Source organism: Lissotriton helveticus, chromosome 3_1, assembly GCF_964261635.1.
Source record: "Lissotriton helveticus chromosome 3_1, aLisHel1.1, whole genome shotgun sequence".
Taxonomy (NCBI): Eukaryota; Metazoa; Chordata; class Amphibia; order Caudata; family Salamandridae; genus Lissotriton; species Lissotriton helveticus.
The window spans coordinates 224,247,477-224,265,611 of record NC_136061.1 but is presented as its reverse complement, the minus strand read 5'-3'; the positions used below and the strand labels follow the sequence as shown (position 1 = coordinate 224,265,611).

At 47.8% G+C, this 18,135-nt stretch overlaps 1 protein-coding gene across 1 annotated transcript in view; it reads right to left on the bottom strand.

Moving 5' to 3' along the window:
• Positions 1 to 18,135, bottom strand: part of LOC144824484 (uroplakin-3b-like protein 1) — a 186,859-nt gene that overhangs the window by 20,436 nt on the left and 148,288 nt on the right. Inside the window, exon 4 of the mRNA XM_078683567.1 lies at positions 10,666 to 10,745. Within this exon, the coding sequence (XP_078539693.1) occupies positions 10,666 to 10,745 (80 nt within the window). The remainder of the gene's footprint in view (positions 1 to 10,665; positions 10,746 to 18,135) is intronic.

Genomic DNA, 18,135 nt, shown 5'->3' with positions numbered 1-18,135 from the left:
TGCAGACAAACAGAGTGAGCAAACTTTTGAGGATCTCTATCAAACCTCTGCACCACAACCTCAAACGCAATCTTGGTACCCGCTTGAGCATATATCTAAGACTACCATCCTTATGCATGCCTAGCCAAGACCTACATGGTGACTGCACAGAGCTCTGCAGGAAGTGCCAACAGTTTATAGACAGAAGAGCACTGATGAAAACAGAGTCCATCAAATATGTAAGCCTGGAATGTAACTTGCAAAAAAAAAAAAAATTATAATGAGTCTCAGGGCTCCTCTCACTCTGATGACTTCAATTGAAATTTTCAATATTAGCTTCAAAATGCACTTTGCACTATTGTGGCAGGCATAAACAGGCACATGCATCAAGGTAGGATTTTGCAAGTCCTTAATTGCAATAATTAAGGAATCGCAATTAAGGACTCGCAAAAGCCTATGCATGTAGGAATCGCTGTAAAAATAGCGATTCCTACACATTCCTTATTTGCGACTCGCAAATTGCGAGTCGCATATAAGGAATGGCTTCCCATTCATTCCTTTGGGCCAGCCCATAGGAATGAGTGGGAAATTGCATGCGCAATTTGCAAGTACCAATAGGTCCTCGCAAATTGCACATGCAATTTCAGGGTGCAAGGGTGTCAAAAGGACACCCTGTTTCACCCCTAAAAGTGATCTGTGCACATATGTTGCACACACACATGCCGTAAGGGCATGTATGTGCGCAACATGACACACAACACAAAGTTTTTGCAAAATACCATGAAGTTCAACTTCATTGTAATTTGCGCCCCTATTAGCGAAATCGCTATTTTTTTTACTTTAATGAATTGCATTTAAGGAATCTCAGTTTGCGATTCCTTAAATGCAATCGGAATTTAAGTAATCGCAATTTAGAGATTACTTAAATTGTTATTTTTGCATTTGGGATGATGCATCCCAAATGCAAAAATACCGGTCGCAAAGGGGCAGATTCTGAGAATCTCCCCGTTTGTGACCTGTTTTTCTTTTGATGCATGTGCCTGACAGTTTGTTGACTTTGTGAAATGTTCACAGTCTCCTGCCAAGGTACTTGCATTAAGCGGTTTTCACGGAATGCACATGTACTTCTAGCATCAATATCAAGCTGAATCTTTTTGCATACAGATCATGGACAGCTTCCACGTCATATAGATACTAGCTGAAGCTATGGTGAGAAGACTGGCTGATGCCCCTTGATGCTGTGGATGATGGTCAAGGTGTGGGCGAAGCTGCAGTTCAGTCCCATTCTGCTGATACGTGAGCTCTAGATGTGCAAAGACACATTACCATCAAGCGTGAGTCTCAGGGTAGCTCCCAGACACTTCACTCCAGCAGAGATTCAGAAATATCAAGGATTCATCCTGGACCTTCTAAGAGTTGACTTCAACCCCTGATAGTGGGCAAGGACCCTGTGGACTGGAAGGGTGCAAGGCGTTGGCGCAGGGCTGCTTTACGGAACCAAAGAAGATGTCACTCTCTGACAACCCTTGACTTAGAAATAGACCAGCTCTTTCCTCCCATGGACGTGATAGCTTTGCTCTTCCTTCCTCTTTGGGGATCACAGTTGAGTTCCTTACACCTCTTTGTGGATGCTACTTTCTATTTGTGCTTCTCCCTCCTTTTTAGGGCTCGGCTAGTAACGCGCTAAAAGCGCGTTCTCGCCGAGAACTATTGTCGGCGTCTCAGCAGTCTGAGACGCCGAAGTGAGACAAGACCTGGCCGCGCGCAGCGTTTTTCCATAGGATAACGTTGTGCGCGCGGCCAGGTCTTGTCTCCACATCATCGCAGGGCAGACAGGATCGCGTCGCGCGCCTCTCTGGAATGCAGGGGGAGTCTGCAGAGGGGCGCGCGGCGCTGTTCATTCTATGTACAGCTGCTTCTCGTCGCAATGAATGTGATTCCAAAGTTGGGGGATGATCCCTATGAATTAGTTCTCTTCGTTGCTGACATTTATAAACGTTGTAATCCAATTTGTAGTTTTTCAACTCCTGCAAAACTGAATGATTTTTAAACACGCAAAATCATACTCAGAATTAAAGGAAATGCAAGTCTGCGAATAGTACGTTTTCTTAATCACTGCATCCCTGGTGCACCACAGAAAATGCACTTGGCGCTCCGAGGGCTGGGAGTGCGCACAGAGCTTCATGCTGGCACACTGTCGCTTCGTGACTCGTAATGGAGTCGCAACAGCCCCGGCTCATGCATAGTCAATGAGCCAAGCTGTTAAACTCCAGTCAGAGACAGACTCTAGCATGGAGGACTAATAGGACATTAGTCATCCTTTCAGGAAAAAAGCTTTATAGAGAGAAGCCCTTGCCAACAATTACACTTCCAAAGAAAAATGGAAGGATTTCTCTTAGACCGCTCACGAGTTTTCAATTTGTGATGCTTGGATGCTAAATGAAGGTAAATGCAAATTGTACCTTTGCAAGTTTGTATCGCCATTATCAAGCCAGCCATATGCCATAAGGAAGCTATGCAGCTGTTCGAGCTGGTGGACTGCTATAAAGCGCGGTACCTGTTCACTTCAAAGGATGCAAATAGGACATTTTGGCCCCAGCACATAAAGACATTATTGGGAGAAATGAGTTAAGACCCAGACTGTTTTAGGTTGATTGGAGTTTTAAGTAGATGAAGAGCAGCAGAAGCGTTACCTTATCACCACAGTCAGGGGTTTGCCTTTCAGCACACCACAAAGTTAAATATACTTAATGCACAGACCCCGTGGAATCCCACCGGGCCCCTTGTGCTGGCAGGATCTGCCATTACTAATCACAGGCCTCGGAAACCGTCGGATTTAGCAGTGGCACAATAACAAACAGCTGCACAACTAAGACACGACGGTCAAACCACTGCCATGCACACACACACACAACCACTGCCATGCACACACAGACACCACCACTGCCATGCACACACAGACACCACCACTGCCATGCACACACGGACACCACCACTGCCATGCACACACGGACACCACCACTGCCATGCACACACGGACACCACCACTGCCATGCACACACGGACACCACCACTGCCATGCACACACGGACACCACCACTGCCATGCACACACAGACACCACCACTGCCATGCACACACGGACACCACCACTGCCGTGCACACACGGACACCACCACTGCCGTGCACACACGGACACCACCACTGCCATGCACACACAGACACCACCACTGCCATGCACACACAGACACCACCACTGCCATGCACACACAGACACCACCATTGGCATGCACACACAGACACCACCACTCCCATGCACACATGGACACCACCACTGCCATGCACACACGGACACCACCATTGGCATGCACACACGGACACCACCACTGCCGTGCACACACGGACACCACCATTGGCATGCACACACAGACACCACCACTCCCATGCACACACGGACACCACCACTCCCGTGCACACACGGACACCACCACTGCCGTGCACACACGGACACCACCACTGCCATGCACACACAGACACCACCACTGCCATGCACACACAGACACCACCACTGCCATGCACACACAGACACCACCACTGCCATGCACACACAGACACCACCACTGCCATGCACACACGGACACCACCACTGCCATGCACACACGGACACCACCACTCCCATGCACACACGGACACCACCACTGCCATGCAGACACGGACACCACCCGTGCTTAATTTGTAAAAAAAAAAAAAATGCCAGGGCTTTCAGTTGTAAAAAATTAAGTGAACGGGCACTCGTCAGGAGGCTACTGTAGTTTGCCATACACATTACGCGACTTTGAGCTATTGGCATTGTAAATGACAATGACTTTTATTTATGTTTTGGTTTTTAAAACATAAATAAAAGACCTTGTCATTTACAATGTCAAGACCTTAAACTCGCGTTCATTTACAATGCTAATAGCTCTAACTTTTGCAATGCCGAGACCGTTGCATTCTAAATGCTTGTTAGAGATGAGTATGACTAAATTAAGCTTTTACTCCTCTTTGGTGCAATCCAGCTCAATTTCTTTCCTTCTTTTTGAAACAGTGATGTATAGCTGCCTTTCGTCCTTTTGGTTAGTGTTGTTGTCTACTAGTGCTGAGATTATTCCTTCCCAAGTGTTGTAATCAATTGAATCTACCCTAGTACTACTTGCCTTTCAAAGCCCGGCTTCGCAAAATGCCCCAACATTTCCTAGAGGCCTGTTCACCTAAGGATTGTACTATCTGGCTGCACTCCAGACCTCTTGTAGGAATATGTGGCGAAATCCCGCATTCAAAAATCACGCATACCATGACTCCGCATTAATTACAACGCGGAGCCATTACTCCGCAGTACAATCACTCCGCAAAATGTAACCCCGCAGATAACTTTACAACGCATGCCTTTACAACGCAAAGGCATGTGTGGTGAAGTTATATGCGGGGTAAACTTAGAAAATGTACTTACACTATATATATATATGTATATATATATATATATATATATCCAACACAAAGCTCGGCGTGAAGCTCTGATGGCCGCTTGCAGCGGCGGGCCCGGACGGGATCGCCAATCCCAACGTATTCCACCACACTCGTTCACCTTTGAAAAGAACGATGTCCAGGCCAGCAATTGCGTTCAAAACTGGTATTTAATCACAGCCCTACTCGACGCGTTTCGGGAACAACTTCCCTTGCTCACGAGTGAGCAAGGGAAGTTGTTCCCGAAACGCGTCGAGTAGGGCTGTGATTAAATACCAGTTTTGAACGCAATTGCTGGCCTGGACATCGTTCTTTTCAAAGGTGAACGAGTGTGGTGGAATATATATATATATATATATATAAACAATTTCCACGCGCAGCATGCAGCAACGTGAAACCGGCCACACAAGCGTACTTCAAAGAATCCTTTATTCAGGGCAAAATCAGCATGACGCGTTTCGAGGTAACAGACCTCTTAATCATATGCTTTTTTTCCTCTCTCCAATGGTGGGTTTGTTGGCTTGTTTTAAACGTGACTAAAACATTGAAGAAGGACATTGTCCATTCATTTAAAGAGGCAGTCCGTTTTTATGGCATTTTTCGTTTTTCACATTTAAAATACATTTGTTTAGTTAAGGATTATGAGTACTTGTTTCGTTCTTTCATGATGTCTAGTGCAAAGGTATCATTATGCTTAAAATGTTCACCTTAACTGGTTGTACTTGCTTCACTCGGACTTCAATTCCCACAATGCCTCTTGTCAATCCGACTTTCAGTGATACTTCAATGCTGATGTTGGCAAACTTCACACATGTCACCCAAACACTCTCCAAAGCCTTTTGCTGGTTTAGTACCATGTTATGGCTGCATTCGATGGTCCGGGTGACAATAAAGATTTTGCAACCTCCATTGTATTTGCTTGATCATCCTTGCCATCTGCGAGTAAAGTTCTGTACGACGTGCTTCAGGAAAGAAATCCTTTATGCAAACTCTGGCAAATTCAAAAAGGTTCAGAGTTCAGATGAGGCAGACCATTTGATGTGGCCCTTCCATTCAGCCTAATGTCCGTTACGATTCTCTTCTGCCGGCAGGCGCTCACATTATTTGATTCTCGCAAATGTCCCCAAAAGTCTGACAAGACGAAGCGCCACAGCCTTTCGAGTTCGGGCCGGTCCCAGGTGTGTCAGACACCTCAACAAACAAACAATTTCCACGCGCAGCATGCAGCAACGTGAAACCGGCCACACAAGCGTACTTCAAAGAATCCTTTATATATAATATGTGTGTGTGTGTTTACATATATATATATCTATATATACATATAAATATATATAAATATATATATATATTTATATATACCAATTAATGCATATGTATATAAATAAATATATATTTAACATTTATATATTTTTTTAAATAATAAAAAAAAAATATATATATATATATAAAATTTAAAAAAGTACTCTTTTCACCCTTAAAACTAATACCACCCTGCTCCCTTAAAATACCCCAGAACCCCAAAATCCTAACCCACCCTTACTCCTTAAAATACCCCAACACCCTTAAACACTAACCCATCTTAACCCTATAAATATACCCTGTACTCCAAAACCCAAACCTATCCCTAAACCCTAAAAATACCCCTGTACCCCAAAACCAAAACTTACCACTGAACCCTAAAAATACCCCTGTACCCCCAAACCCAAACCTAGCCCTGAACCCTATAAATACCCCTGTACCCCAAAACTCAAACCTAGCCCTGAACCCTAAAAATACCCCTGTACCCCAAAACCCCAAAATATCCCTGAACCCTAAAAATACCCCTGTACACCAAAACCCAAACCTAGCCCTGAACCCTAAAAATACCCCTGTACCCCAAAACCCAAACATACCCCTGAAACCTAAAAATACCCCTGTACCCCAAAACCCAAACATACCCCTGAAACCTAAAAATACCCCTGTACCCCAAAACCCAAACCTACCCCTGAAACCTAAAAATAACCATGTACTCCAAAACCCCAAAATACCCCTGAACCCTATAAATACCCATGTACCCCAAAACTCAACGTAGCCCTGAACCCTAAAATTATCCCTGTACCCCAAAACCCAAACCTACCCCTTGAACCCTAAAAATACCCCTGTACCCCCAAACCTAGACCCGAACCCTAAAAATACCCCTGTACCCCAAAACCCAAACATACCCCTGAAACCTAAAAATACCCCTGTAACCCAAAACCCAAACCTACCCCTGAAGCCTAAAAATACCCCTGTACCCCAAAACCCCAAAATACCCCTGAACCCTAAAATTACCCTGTACCCCAAAACCCAAACCTACCCCTGAACCCTAAAAATACCCCTGTACCCCAAAACCCAAACCTAGCCCTGAACCCTAAAATTATCCCTGTACCCCAAAACCCAAACCTACCCCTGAAACCTAAAAATACCCCTGCACCCCAAAACCCAAACCTACCCCTGAAACCTAAAAATACCACTGTACCCCAAAACCCAAACATACCCCTGAACCCTAAAATACCCCTGTACCCCAAAACCCACACCTACCCCTGAAACCTAAAAATACCCCTGTACCCCAAAACCCCAAAATACCCCTGAACCCTAAAATACCCCTGTACCCCAATACCCAAACCTATCCCTTAACCCTTAAATACCCCTATACCCCATAACTCAAACCCACCCTTAAAATACCCCTGAACCCCTAAAACATATACTCCAACACCCCCAAACTAAAACCATATACTTACCTTACACTTAAATATAAAAAACAAATGCTTTTACCATTCATGCTTTTACAACGAATTTCGTTGTAAAAGCATGCGTGGTAAAAGCATATAAGACATAATGGCATGCGTTGCAATATTTTGCGGAGTAATAGTACCTGCGTTATGATGGTATGCGGAGTAAAGGTATGCGGAGTAAAAAATGCGGAGTGAAGGTGTTTTACCCTCTTGTAGCGATGCTATATTATAGAATGTGTTTTAACTACTGTATCTGTCTGTTTCAGAGTAGGTGTGTTACTTTTCAGTAGTGGTGACAACTGTTAACTACACTTCTTTCTCCACTTAAAGGTGAAGTTAATTTACATTCAACTTATGCAATATACAAAAACTCCACCTCACTCTTTAGCTAAGTTTACGTTACATTTCATGTTGTTTATCTACACATTTTATGATATTGTCACAGAAGATTCTTGTCCTAATCCATTTTGATAGAAGATTGCGATATACATTAAGGATGTAATTTAAGGGTGTAAAAGGCAGCTGCAGAAACAAAAAGTAATGAACATTCTAAGAATTTATTACGTCCTTTCTGGAGGGCCGATCTCAGTCTGTCCGCCTCTCCCATTTCACAGCACCTAATGTTAAATTAACTTGGGGGTGCACAGAGATCTTCATTATCCCCGCACATGTTCAACCTGTATTTACGCCCTCTGACCTCTGATCCTGTCCTGGAGAAATAAATGTGTGCACATTTAATTATGCAGATGACCTGCAACTTATCTTTACCATTTACAACACGTCTGATTCTATTCCTAAATTCTAGACCACTACGCTACACATACGTAACTTGATGAATAGTAACCACCGAAAGCTTAATCCGGATGAAACTGAACTGATTTTGATAGGGTGTGCTTGAAACTCTTGGAACCCTAAATTCTGGCCAGTCGAGCTGGGATCACCCCCAATACCATCTTCATCCACCAAGAGTCTAGGGGTCACAATCAACTGTGACCTTTCCATGAAGTCCCAGATTGGGGTGGTAGTTTCAAGCTGCTTCTTCCAGCTTTGGAAGATAAGGAAAATCAACTGACTCCTCACTAGGGAATCATTGGTTCAGGCTGTCCTATCTTTGGTCATCTCCCACCTTTATTATGCCAACTCACTTTATTTTGGCCTCCTGACACATTTAATCAAAAGACTTCAGATGGTGCAGAATCAGACAGCCAGACTGATTTTCCAGCAGCGAAGATGGCAACACACTTTACCTCTAATGAGGAAGTTACATTGACTCCCTGTAACACAACGTTGCACTTTCAAAATCAGGTGTCCGTAACTCTGTATGGCCGCTGTCTGAAATTTGTTCCCAATCTTATTCAGTGATACAGAACTACTCGCAATCTGCGCTCAACCCACCTGAACCTCCTGGTCACTCCGGAATTTCAAACTGAGGAGACTTGGTGGCTGTAGATTTACAATTTTAGCCCCCCACTTTTGGAACGTCTTTCCCCCTAACATTAGGGGCCATATGTATCATAGTTCCGTTTTGCGAATTCCAAATAGCTATTTTTAAGGAATCGCTATTTAGAATTCGCAAAACGGTATGTATGTACAAAATCGCCTTTTTATAGCGATTCCTTACCATTCCTAATTTGCGATTAGCAAATTGCTAATCACAAATTACCCATTCATTGTTATGGTCCAGGAGGCCCATAGGAATGAAGGGGCAATTTGCGATTAGCAATTTGCTAATCGCAAATTAGGGATTTTTTCAAGGGTGCAGGGGTGTCTCAAGAACACCCTGCTGCACCCCTGAAAATGACATTTGGGGGCATATGGCGCACATACATGCCCTATGGGCATGTATGAGCGTCATATGGCACCTTTGGTTTTTTTGAAAAAAGCTTTTTTTAAAGAATTCGCAACTTACCACCAACTAGAAGTTGGTGGTAATTTGCGATTCCTTATGGGCATTTTTTGAATATTTTTTGTTTGATACATTGCATTTAAGGAATCGCAAAATTTGCGATTCCTTAAGTGCCATTGCAAAATAAGGAATCGCAAATGTTGCGATTCCTTATTTTGCATCAAACATGTTACATACATACCATTTTGCTAATTAGCATTCGCAAAGGCCGAAATTCGCAGAATTTCGGCCTTTGCGAATGCTAATTAGCTTGATACATATGGCCCTAGATCCTGTACAGACTTCCAGATCTTCAGGAGACTTCTTAAGACATGGCTGTTTATCAAGGCATATGAATAACCTATCAGGCTCCAGGCTTCTCCTATATATAAGAATAACCCACTAGGCCCCTGGCTACTCCTATATTTAGAGCCAAGAAGCCGACCGGTGAACGAGCGCTCTACAAATAATTTTAACATAGCATAAAATAAAAAACCTCCTTTGAAGTGTGACAAGAAGTGAAAATCCTCCAATTTCTAGATGAAACTCTAAATACGGACTACAACCCAGTGGCAGAATTTCCTTCGCAATGCTACCCCTATGGAAGAAGTAATTCAGCTGATGGATTGTACTTCTTAGGTAGAGTTTTCTCTAAAAGTTGGAGTATTTTCAGTTCCCTCCAAACTCTAAATGTGATCCTAAGAATGCGTTCCTTTTACGTGCCAGACATCATTAAGTAGTAGGGTCTTGGGGGGCTTCAGGTGGCCACAAAGCCATCCATGTGATATCATTGGTAGTCAAAGGGACAGGTACCAAGGTAGGGTCCAGTAGGGTCGAGCTACTCCTAGCCTTTCAGTGAACAGACATAGATCTCTGTTTGATCTTTAAAGTGTACCAATTTTTGACCCCTTGAAGCCATCTTCAGTGTTTGAAAGTGATGATGTAAGTTGACTGGGAAACGTACCCAGGTTTCAATTTGCTGCTACTGAAGAACCATGGAGCAGCTATTCCACTGATAAAGTTCAAGTTCAGATAAATAATAATGTATTAGTGTGCACATAGGCAGCCATATGGGCATTATCAGTGACCGGACTGTAGTGATTTGAAATTCTGGCCATTATGGCCTGCTACACAAATGTCACAGTGTAGGCACTAGATGAACCAAAAATGAATGTCACAGTGTAGGCACTAGATGAACCAAAAATGAATTACTAGGATCAAGCAGGTCCATTGACCTGCTCACTTTCACCATGGTGATACCTCTGGTAGTGGGTTAGTCTGACACTGAGGACCCGGAAATACCTGGGTCTGTTATGGGCTAGATGTAATGTGCCGTGCTTATAGAAAGGGGGTCTGGTCCATCTCAGAAGGGACATCAGCCAATTACACCTTAAACTCATTTATCCAGCAGTACTTAAATACCCTATGGTAGCGAACATTTATTGAGATACATTGCACTCTACACTCTTGCCACCAGTTTCAAACTAGTATGTTTGGAAGTCTGTAACATGGTTGAAAAAAGAGGACTTAATTTAAGTGTACAAACCTGCTATTACTCTGATGTTATCTGACCACTTGGTTTCTGCCTTGACAACATTAGCAGGATCGATTACTAAAAACTTCACCCTGGAAGAGAAAAGCAGAAACAGAGTTTATTATTCTGCGCTTGACAAAATGAGATGCACAGGACGTAAGTACCGTGAGGTAAGTGCTTTTAAGTGCTTTAACTTGATTTGAATTTTAGAAAAGGTTTAACTGTTTCCTTTTTAAAGAGACAAATGCAGCCCTTTTCTAAACAGCTTCCTGATAAACAGCACAAGAAGCCAGTCAGTGCGATCGGTGCCACACCATCAGGCACCGACCTCCAGGAGCACAACATTTGTAAACATCTAACAGGATTAAAAGCACTTGATGCAGAGTTACCTGTGTGCCCAGCAGTTTTCAGGTAATAACAACAATCTCAAGATAACTTTGGTGATTAATGTCCCTGTTGGAGAGATCTGTGTCGTGTCTAGCAGTGTTGGCTCCTCATAAAGTAGCTAGAAGTTCAATGTGCCTGTTGCAAAGCACATGTAACTTGCAGATCACCCACAGACCACGTATGAAACCTTGGCATCATCCAGGACTCCTCGTTCACCATGAACCACCAGATCAAAGCCGTTTCATCATCCTGCTTCCACACGCAATGCCTGCTCTGAAAGATCTTCAAGTGGACCCGCCCCCCCCCGCCCCCGAGTTCAGAAAGACGGCAGTGGCGGCTGGTGACATTTGAAAGTGGTGAGGCGTAACATTATTGTCGTACTGCACTGTGGCGAGCGAGTGTAGCGAGCAAGCCTGAACAGCCTACTGGGCGCTGGGGGGGGTTCTCCGCCCAAGAAATTTTTGAAAAAAGAGTGCACAAATGGTGCAATTCCAAGCAAATTTGAGGAAGCAGGAAGGTTAATAAAGCCATTCGTGCAGGGCCTAACAAACATAGATCAGTCACTGCACCTCCCCTCACTTCACACAGCTTTGCTTATATCTGTTTGGGATCAATGTAAAACAAGGTGGCGCAACTTCAGTTGGGCCAAAGATGTTGTGCCCCTTGAGGAGAAAACATTGGGTCAGCCAATATATCACTCAATATATCACAATTCACAAGCCACTTCACAAATCTGCATATAAGCAGTCTGGGAGCTTGGAAGCTATGAGGACATACAATGACATACAATAACAAAACCACACACCACCCACCTATGGCACAGTGAAGGCCCTATAACGAAGTGTACTCATGCCATTAATGTATCTGAATTGCTTTGATTTGCAATTGCATTTGCCATATATAGAACACCTCTTACTCCTGGCGATTTTGAAAGGTTATCATAGGCAGTGACACAATCATTTTGCGATTTGAAATAAACAAAGACGGGTGCAGAGGGTGAAAGGTAGGTGCATGCATGTTAAAAGGCAGATGCATTTTTCACAATATTTGCACTGTACATTTCGCTGGATACACTGGTTCAGAGTTTCCCTTCAGCGCTTACAAAAACACATTTTCATTCCACCAAATGCAACTTCTGACACATTTTAAAAGCAAATATAATAAAGTGATGTTGCGCTCATATAATCCCAATTTTCTTGTTAACATGTATGCCAGCTTTAAATTATTAACATTGGTAACTGTAACTCATTAAAACACGACAAGAGATGTTTTAAAACAGTGTAGGATTTCAACAGAAAAGCTGCTGTGCTTCTGAAAACGGACTTTCCGATGATATGCCTTTACTACTGAGTGCCCAAAGAGCAGTTCTTTGTGGTGTCTTTCATGCGCTCTTCACAGTCCCCTTGTGCGTCTCTGAGAGTCCCTCTCACAGTCCATGGGGGAGTTTCACAAAGTCGCTCTCACAGTCCAAGGGTGGTCTCTCCAGTCCTCAGTGGTGCCTTCCAAAGCCCTTTCATGTGCTGATAACTCCCTCGGTGTATGTCTCAGAGTCCCTCTCACAATCCTCTGAAGCGTCTTCCACAGTCCGTGGGGGTGTCTCCTAGAGGATCTCGGTGTGCCTTAGTCTTAGTCCCTCTTACAATCCCTCTTGATGTGCCCCTCACAGTCCCTCGGTGTGCCCCTCACAGTCCCTCTCGGTGTGCCCCTCACAGTCCCTCTCGGTGTGCCCCTCACAGTCCCTCTCGGTGTGCCCCTCACAGTCCCTCTCGTAGTGTCCCTCACAATCCCTCTTGTTGTGCCCCTCACAGTCCCCCTCAGTCCTCCGAGTCCGAGGTTCTTCCACAGTCCCCTGGATGCCCACCCCCGTCTACTTGTATCATTTCACATTCTCTGTGCCTGCCCGAGGCCACCCAGTGGCCATCAGGAGGGCGGGCCCCTTAGTCGCGCAGGGCTGCCCCCGTCCCTTAATGTGGTCAGCCACTCCTCCCCAGGGTAGGCATTGCCCGGCTGGAGGTGGGCGGGTCAGGTGACGTGCGTCCGGGGCGGCAGGCATGGAGAGGGGGTATATCTCTCCCCCTCGCCATTGCTCAGGCCTCTTTGCCGCTCCGGACGTCGCGCACACTACGTCGGGGACACTCTTTTCCGGTGAGTGGTGCCTATGGGCTGAGGCCTGCGGGCTTTACCCCCCCCCTCCGCCTACTCCCTCCCCTCGGAGGTTGAGCGGGGCCAGGCGGCCCGCTTAGCGTCGGGCCGCTGTGGAGGAGGGGGTAGACTGGCCAACCGGGACCCCATCAGCCGCTGCACTGGCCGTGTGTGCTGAGCGTGGGGACAGGCCTGAGCAAGCCTGTTTGCTATCCCGGTGGCCCTGGGGTCGCTCTCTTGGCGTTGGCGCTGCGGAGTGGGCATCCTTTGTGCGGCCCGGGGCCGAGGGCACGTTGTGGCTCGTTGTTGCGCGCCCTGGGCGCCCCCCGCATTGTGCCACGCGTCCATTGCCTCTTGGTAGGCATCCCCGATCGAGGGTACAGGATGTGGGCATCTCGGGTCATGGCCGCGCTCCAAATTCCCTTATGTTTGTGCTGGTGTGAAGCAATATGTGCCCTTGCACGAGTTTGTTTCGGCCGACTGCCTTCCCCGGCGTCTCACTGCCGTTGAGCCTGCTGGGTCCACGGGTGCTACACCCCACCCCCTCTTCCCGACCCAACGTGGCTATCTTGCGACCCCGAGTCGCGTCGTGCTTGCGAAGCCCCCGGGAGGAGCCTGGGGGCGGAACACGGGTCAGCGGGCTCCGGCTGGGCTCCCCGCATTGTCCTTCGCGAGCAGCCCCTGGAGGGGGTCCTCAGGGAGATCACACCATGCTCGGTGCGGCGCTGCCCCACGCAACGAGCGCTGCCCCGGCATCGGTCCACGTGGCCGGCCGCTGGGGTACGCTTAGGGTGCACACAGCACGGCGCCAGGGCCCTGCACAGGGTAGGTGCCTCATGTTATTCCCAGTCCCTGGGCGGGCTGCGACCCTCGCTCGGAGCCGCTTCTCCTATTTCGCTGCCGGCTTTGCAACTGGGGAATGGGGTTCGAGTCCCGACGTGGACTCAACAGCCTGTTATTCTGGGCACATCACTTAATCTACATCGGGTCAGGTGATTTAGGGGGCTAATGCTCCTACTGTAGGGGTCTGTACGTGACTCCAAGGGCATAGGTTCAATTCCCAGCAGGTACACCCAGCTTGCGGTATACGTTACAGCGCCAGGACACCCCAATTGGGGTATTAGTGCGAGGGAGAGGTGTGGCGCAACAGTCAGAGTGGCTGACTCTGGAGCGTGAGGCTCACGGCTCTGAATTGGGATATATTGTTTTGTGGGCACCTGCATCGGGGGCATTTCGTTGTTGGTAAGTGCAGCAAGGACAATGCGATTATGTTGCTGAGCACCCGCTCATGCCCGCTTCGCACAAATTTTCTGCTGCCGCTGCGCTCCCGCTGAGCCTGGCGTGGCCCGGGCCGTGCAGCACAGACTCAGGTGGCTTTTGAATCCTTAGGCCGTGTCTCCGTATTTACAAGTTGGCAGTCTTGCCCCCTCCCCCGAGGGGCACTTGTTGTTTCATCATTCCTGCGCCACGTAATGGTATCGTTGCGCGTTTAGCGTTTCTCCAACGCACATGTTGTTTTGCAGAACTGTTTCCGCCCACCCCTTGCGCGCCGGTCCTGGCCGTGGCCATGTCGTTGCAGCGGTTATACAGGTTGTGTGCATTACGTGGGGCAGGGTTGTTTACAGCAATAACAATTTAGTGCTCAATCAAGTCTGGAAGTGCTTAATGCTTGATTATCAGTGTTGATCGACGCGTGTGTCGGCCAACCATTTGCCGGTTAATTCATGAGCTTAGCACCAGCGTGAGACGGTTGCGGTTTATTTTCGAATGCATCTCCTTGTCTGGCAGACCGACTCGGCCTGCCCCTGCGCGCTCGCCCCGGTGGTACGCCACCCCCCCCCCCCGCCTGCATCAGCATTTATTTGGGAGGTAGGTATAATGGCTGTTGTGGCCAGATCGCGTGGTAGGGGTGTTGCGTTTTAGAGTTTGCTTGTTCTCACCTTTTGGGCGGCACTTTGTAGTTTTGCCGCTAGGCTTTCCGTGTCTACTTTCTGGTGGATTGCCCACCGTGTTTACATAACATGTATGTACTAGACCACTAGTGGGGCTGCGTTTAGCGTCGGTTCATTGAAGAGCTTCGGTCTTTCTGCATCGAGCGGGCATCTCTGGAGGACATTTGTTGTCTTCTAGTGGCCAGGCTCGACTCGGTCCGTTTTCTGCCTGACAAGCCGGGCTGTGTAGGCGTTACTGGCTTCTAGTGCTCTGTTCAGTAGAGCGATGGGGCCATGCATGTGAGTTGTGCGGCCTTCGATATGGCTTGACTTAGTGCCGACGGAGTTGCTGCTTCTCCCGTCCGGTTGCCCAACCCCCTAGGTAGTCGCAGGTGGGCAGGATGTGCCATGCACTGGGGTGCGTGCACAGGTGGGCCACTCGTTTGTGGGCCAGGTTGTAGGAAGCTTAATTTCTCACCCTGTCCCGTGCTCCGGGATGGGGTATAGAAGTGTGGATGTATAGTTGGCCATTTTGAAATTGAAAGTATACCGTTTCATTTTTACTAGGGTAGGAACATGCGTGATTGTACTCGCTGCCGGGTAGGTGGTTCACAGGTAGGGCCAGTTCCAGTCAGTACTCAGGCCGCGGAAAACATTCTCAACACACCATATGTCCGGCCAGTTGGCCGACCGGTCTAGGCGCCCGTCCTGGGGTGCAGGGTCGAGCCTCGGTTACACGCCTATGGTCCTGTGCCTGGGGCATTTCAATTTTGTCGCGCCATGCCCACATTTTACCACATCAGTTGCGCGCTTATTCTCAAGGGCTATTGGTAGCTCTCTCTTCTCCTTGCAGCGAAGGGCGATGATATCCTAGCGATTCCTAAGCGTTGTCAGACGGTGCCTGTAGTTCTTTATCCTTTCCCTTGAAGGCGCAACTTTGCCTTCTCTGCCCCTTGCAGTTAGGTGGTGTTTTGTAGTCTTAGTTCTGCGAACATGCTCTAGAGGCATGAAGCTAGTGGTTTTCTGTTTGAGGCTTGGCTTCTGCGGCAGTCGGACTTCCTCCTATTTGTTGCTGCCGTTCTTGGTATCAGGCGTTACTGGTTGTAGTATTACCCTAGTGTCGCTCCTCCTGCATACTCTAACTACGAGACAAGGCTGTGTAGGAGCGGAATTCTATTGGCCATGGTGCGGTCGTCACTTTCCATTATCGTGTCGGGAACGCACCGCGAGGGCCTAGGGACAGTTGGACCAGGCATTCCTGGCCAGTGGGAGTGGCAGGTGGGGCGGCCGTTTCAATCATAGACAAGCCCACGCGGTTTCGGCGCAAGCGTCAGTACACAGGCGAGCGTGCATGGGGAGGGGGGCTACTGCGTCTGTTCCCCCCTGTGCGCCACAGTCACAGTATTGTGAGAGACCCCTCTTGCGATTCCTCGTTGGTGTGCCTGTGGGCAGGTGTCCGCCCTTGCTTAAGGCCGCCGCGCCACCCCTGCCTGGGCTGTGGCTATGGGCCTTTTGCGCACTGCCCAGTGGGATGCGTATGTGGTCCCTTCGCGGGGCAGGTATGCGCCTGGGTGACCTACCTTCCAGGATCCAGTGCGGTAGATACATTTGCCTGGTGGCAAAATTGGTCGGAGGCCCCCCCTTTTTTCTTCGACTTTTAGAATACAGGTAACTCAGTGGCCTCAGTATCGCTGGCTGCCAGGGTGGCATGTCGGCATACGTACTTCATGCAGCAAGCCAGTTTCCGTGAGGCTACTTGGAGAGGGCACGGCAGCGTTCAGGCACTCGTCTCTATTGAGGTGCTGGGGCTTCTCTTCAAAGTGGTCAACTTTGCTGCAGGGGAAGCAGGTGCGAGCTGCCTCGCTTCTACTCTACGCAGCAGCTGACATTTATGTACATTTTCTTATTAAGGCGCGGACTTCATAGATTACTTCAGCGCGCTCAGCTTGTCAGAACAGATATGTGAGAGCATTGCGAACACGTTTCTAGCTAGTTAGACCTGTTCCCCTGAGCATACAGTCTAGAGTTGGCATACGGGGCCTTCAGGAAGGAAGGGTTAGGCGTGCATGCATACAGAGCAACGAAGTGCAAGTTGTGGGGTGCGTTGGGAGAGAAATTATGTGCACAGTTCCAGTAAAGGACCAAGTACAGGGAGAGGGCCCTACATGTTGTTTGGACAGATTCTCAAACCACAAGAACCCCCGGGATGACCCATCTGTGCCAGGGAGAATATAATATCCTACCTTTGTGCTCTCCCCCCCAGATTATAAGCGAGCAGGATACTTCAGGCGGAGTTGGAGTAACAAGTGCAGTTACTCTGACTTACCTTTGGTTTAGGTAATATAGTTTCTCCTCCGCGTATGATGGGGTCGTCCTGCTTCTTGTTACAGTTCATCGGGCGGGCCCTTGGTGTGCGGCAGTGCGGTCTGCGCCTCTTACACTGATTCTATTGTTGATGAGGGGACAGGCCTTTTTTAGGGAAGTTCTGTTCCATTGGCAGGAACCCTCTGGAGTACCTCCCTACCCTCTTGGTGGGCCTCCTGTGGTGCCATCAGGATAGGCACCATAGCGAACTATCATTGGTGTGGGTCTGTGGGCGCAGCTGCGGTGTGAATTTAACTGAATGGGTGTTGCATGTCCCCCCTCTAGTCGCTATACAAGGGGCAGTTCCTTGGGCAGGCTCCTGTTTCATGCAGCGCGTAGAGATGGGCTTGTATAGTCAGGGCTTGGTCCATCTCATTAACTAAACATTCATACGTTCACCAGCACCCACTAGTTTCAAGCATGGCCTTTCCTCTTCAAGGGGCAGTTCCTGGGCTTGCTCCTGCTTCATTCTGCGCGCAGATATTGCCTTGCTCAGTTCAGGGCTTAATCTATACCTTGTACCGCCCTTCTCATACGCTCTCTAGCACCCATTAGTCAAGCATGTTCATTGCCCTAACGCTATGGAGGGCTAGCCCCCCACGGGGGCGCATAAGCGAGCTAGTGTAGGTGCCTGGCACCCCGTGGGCCCTTGCACAAC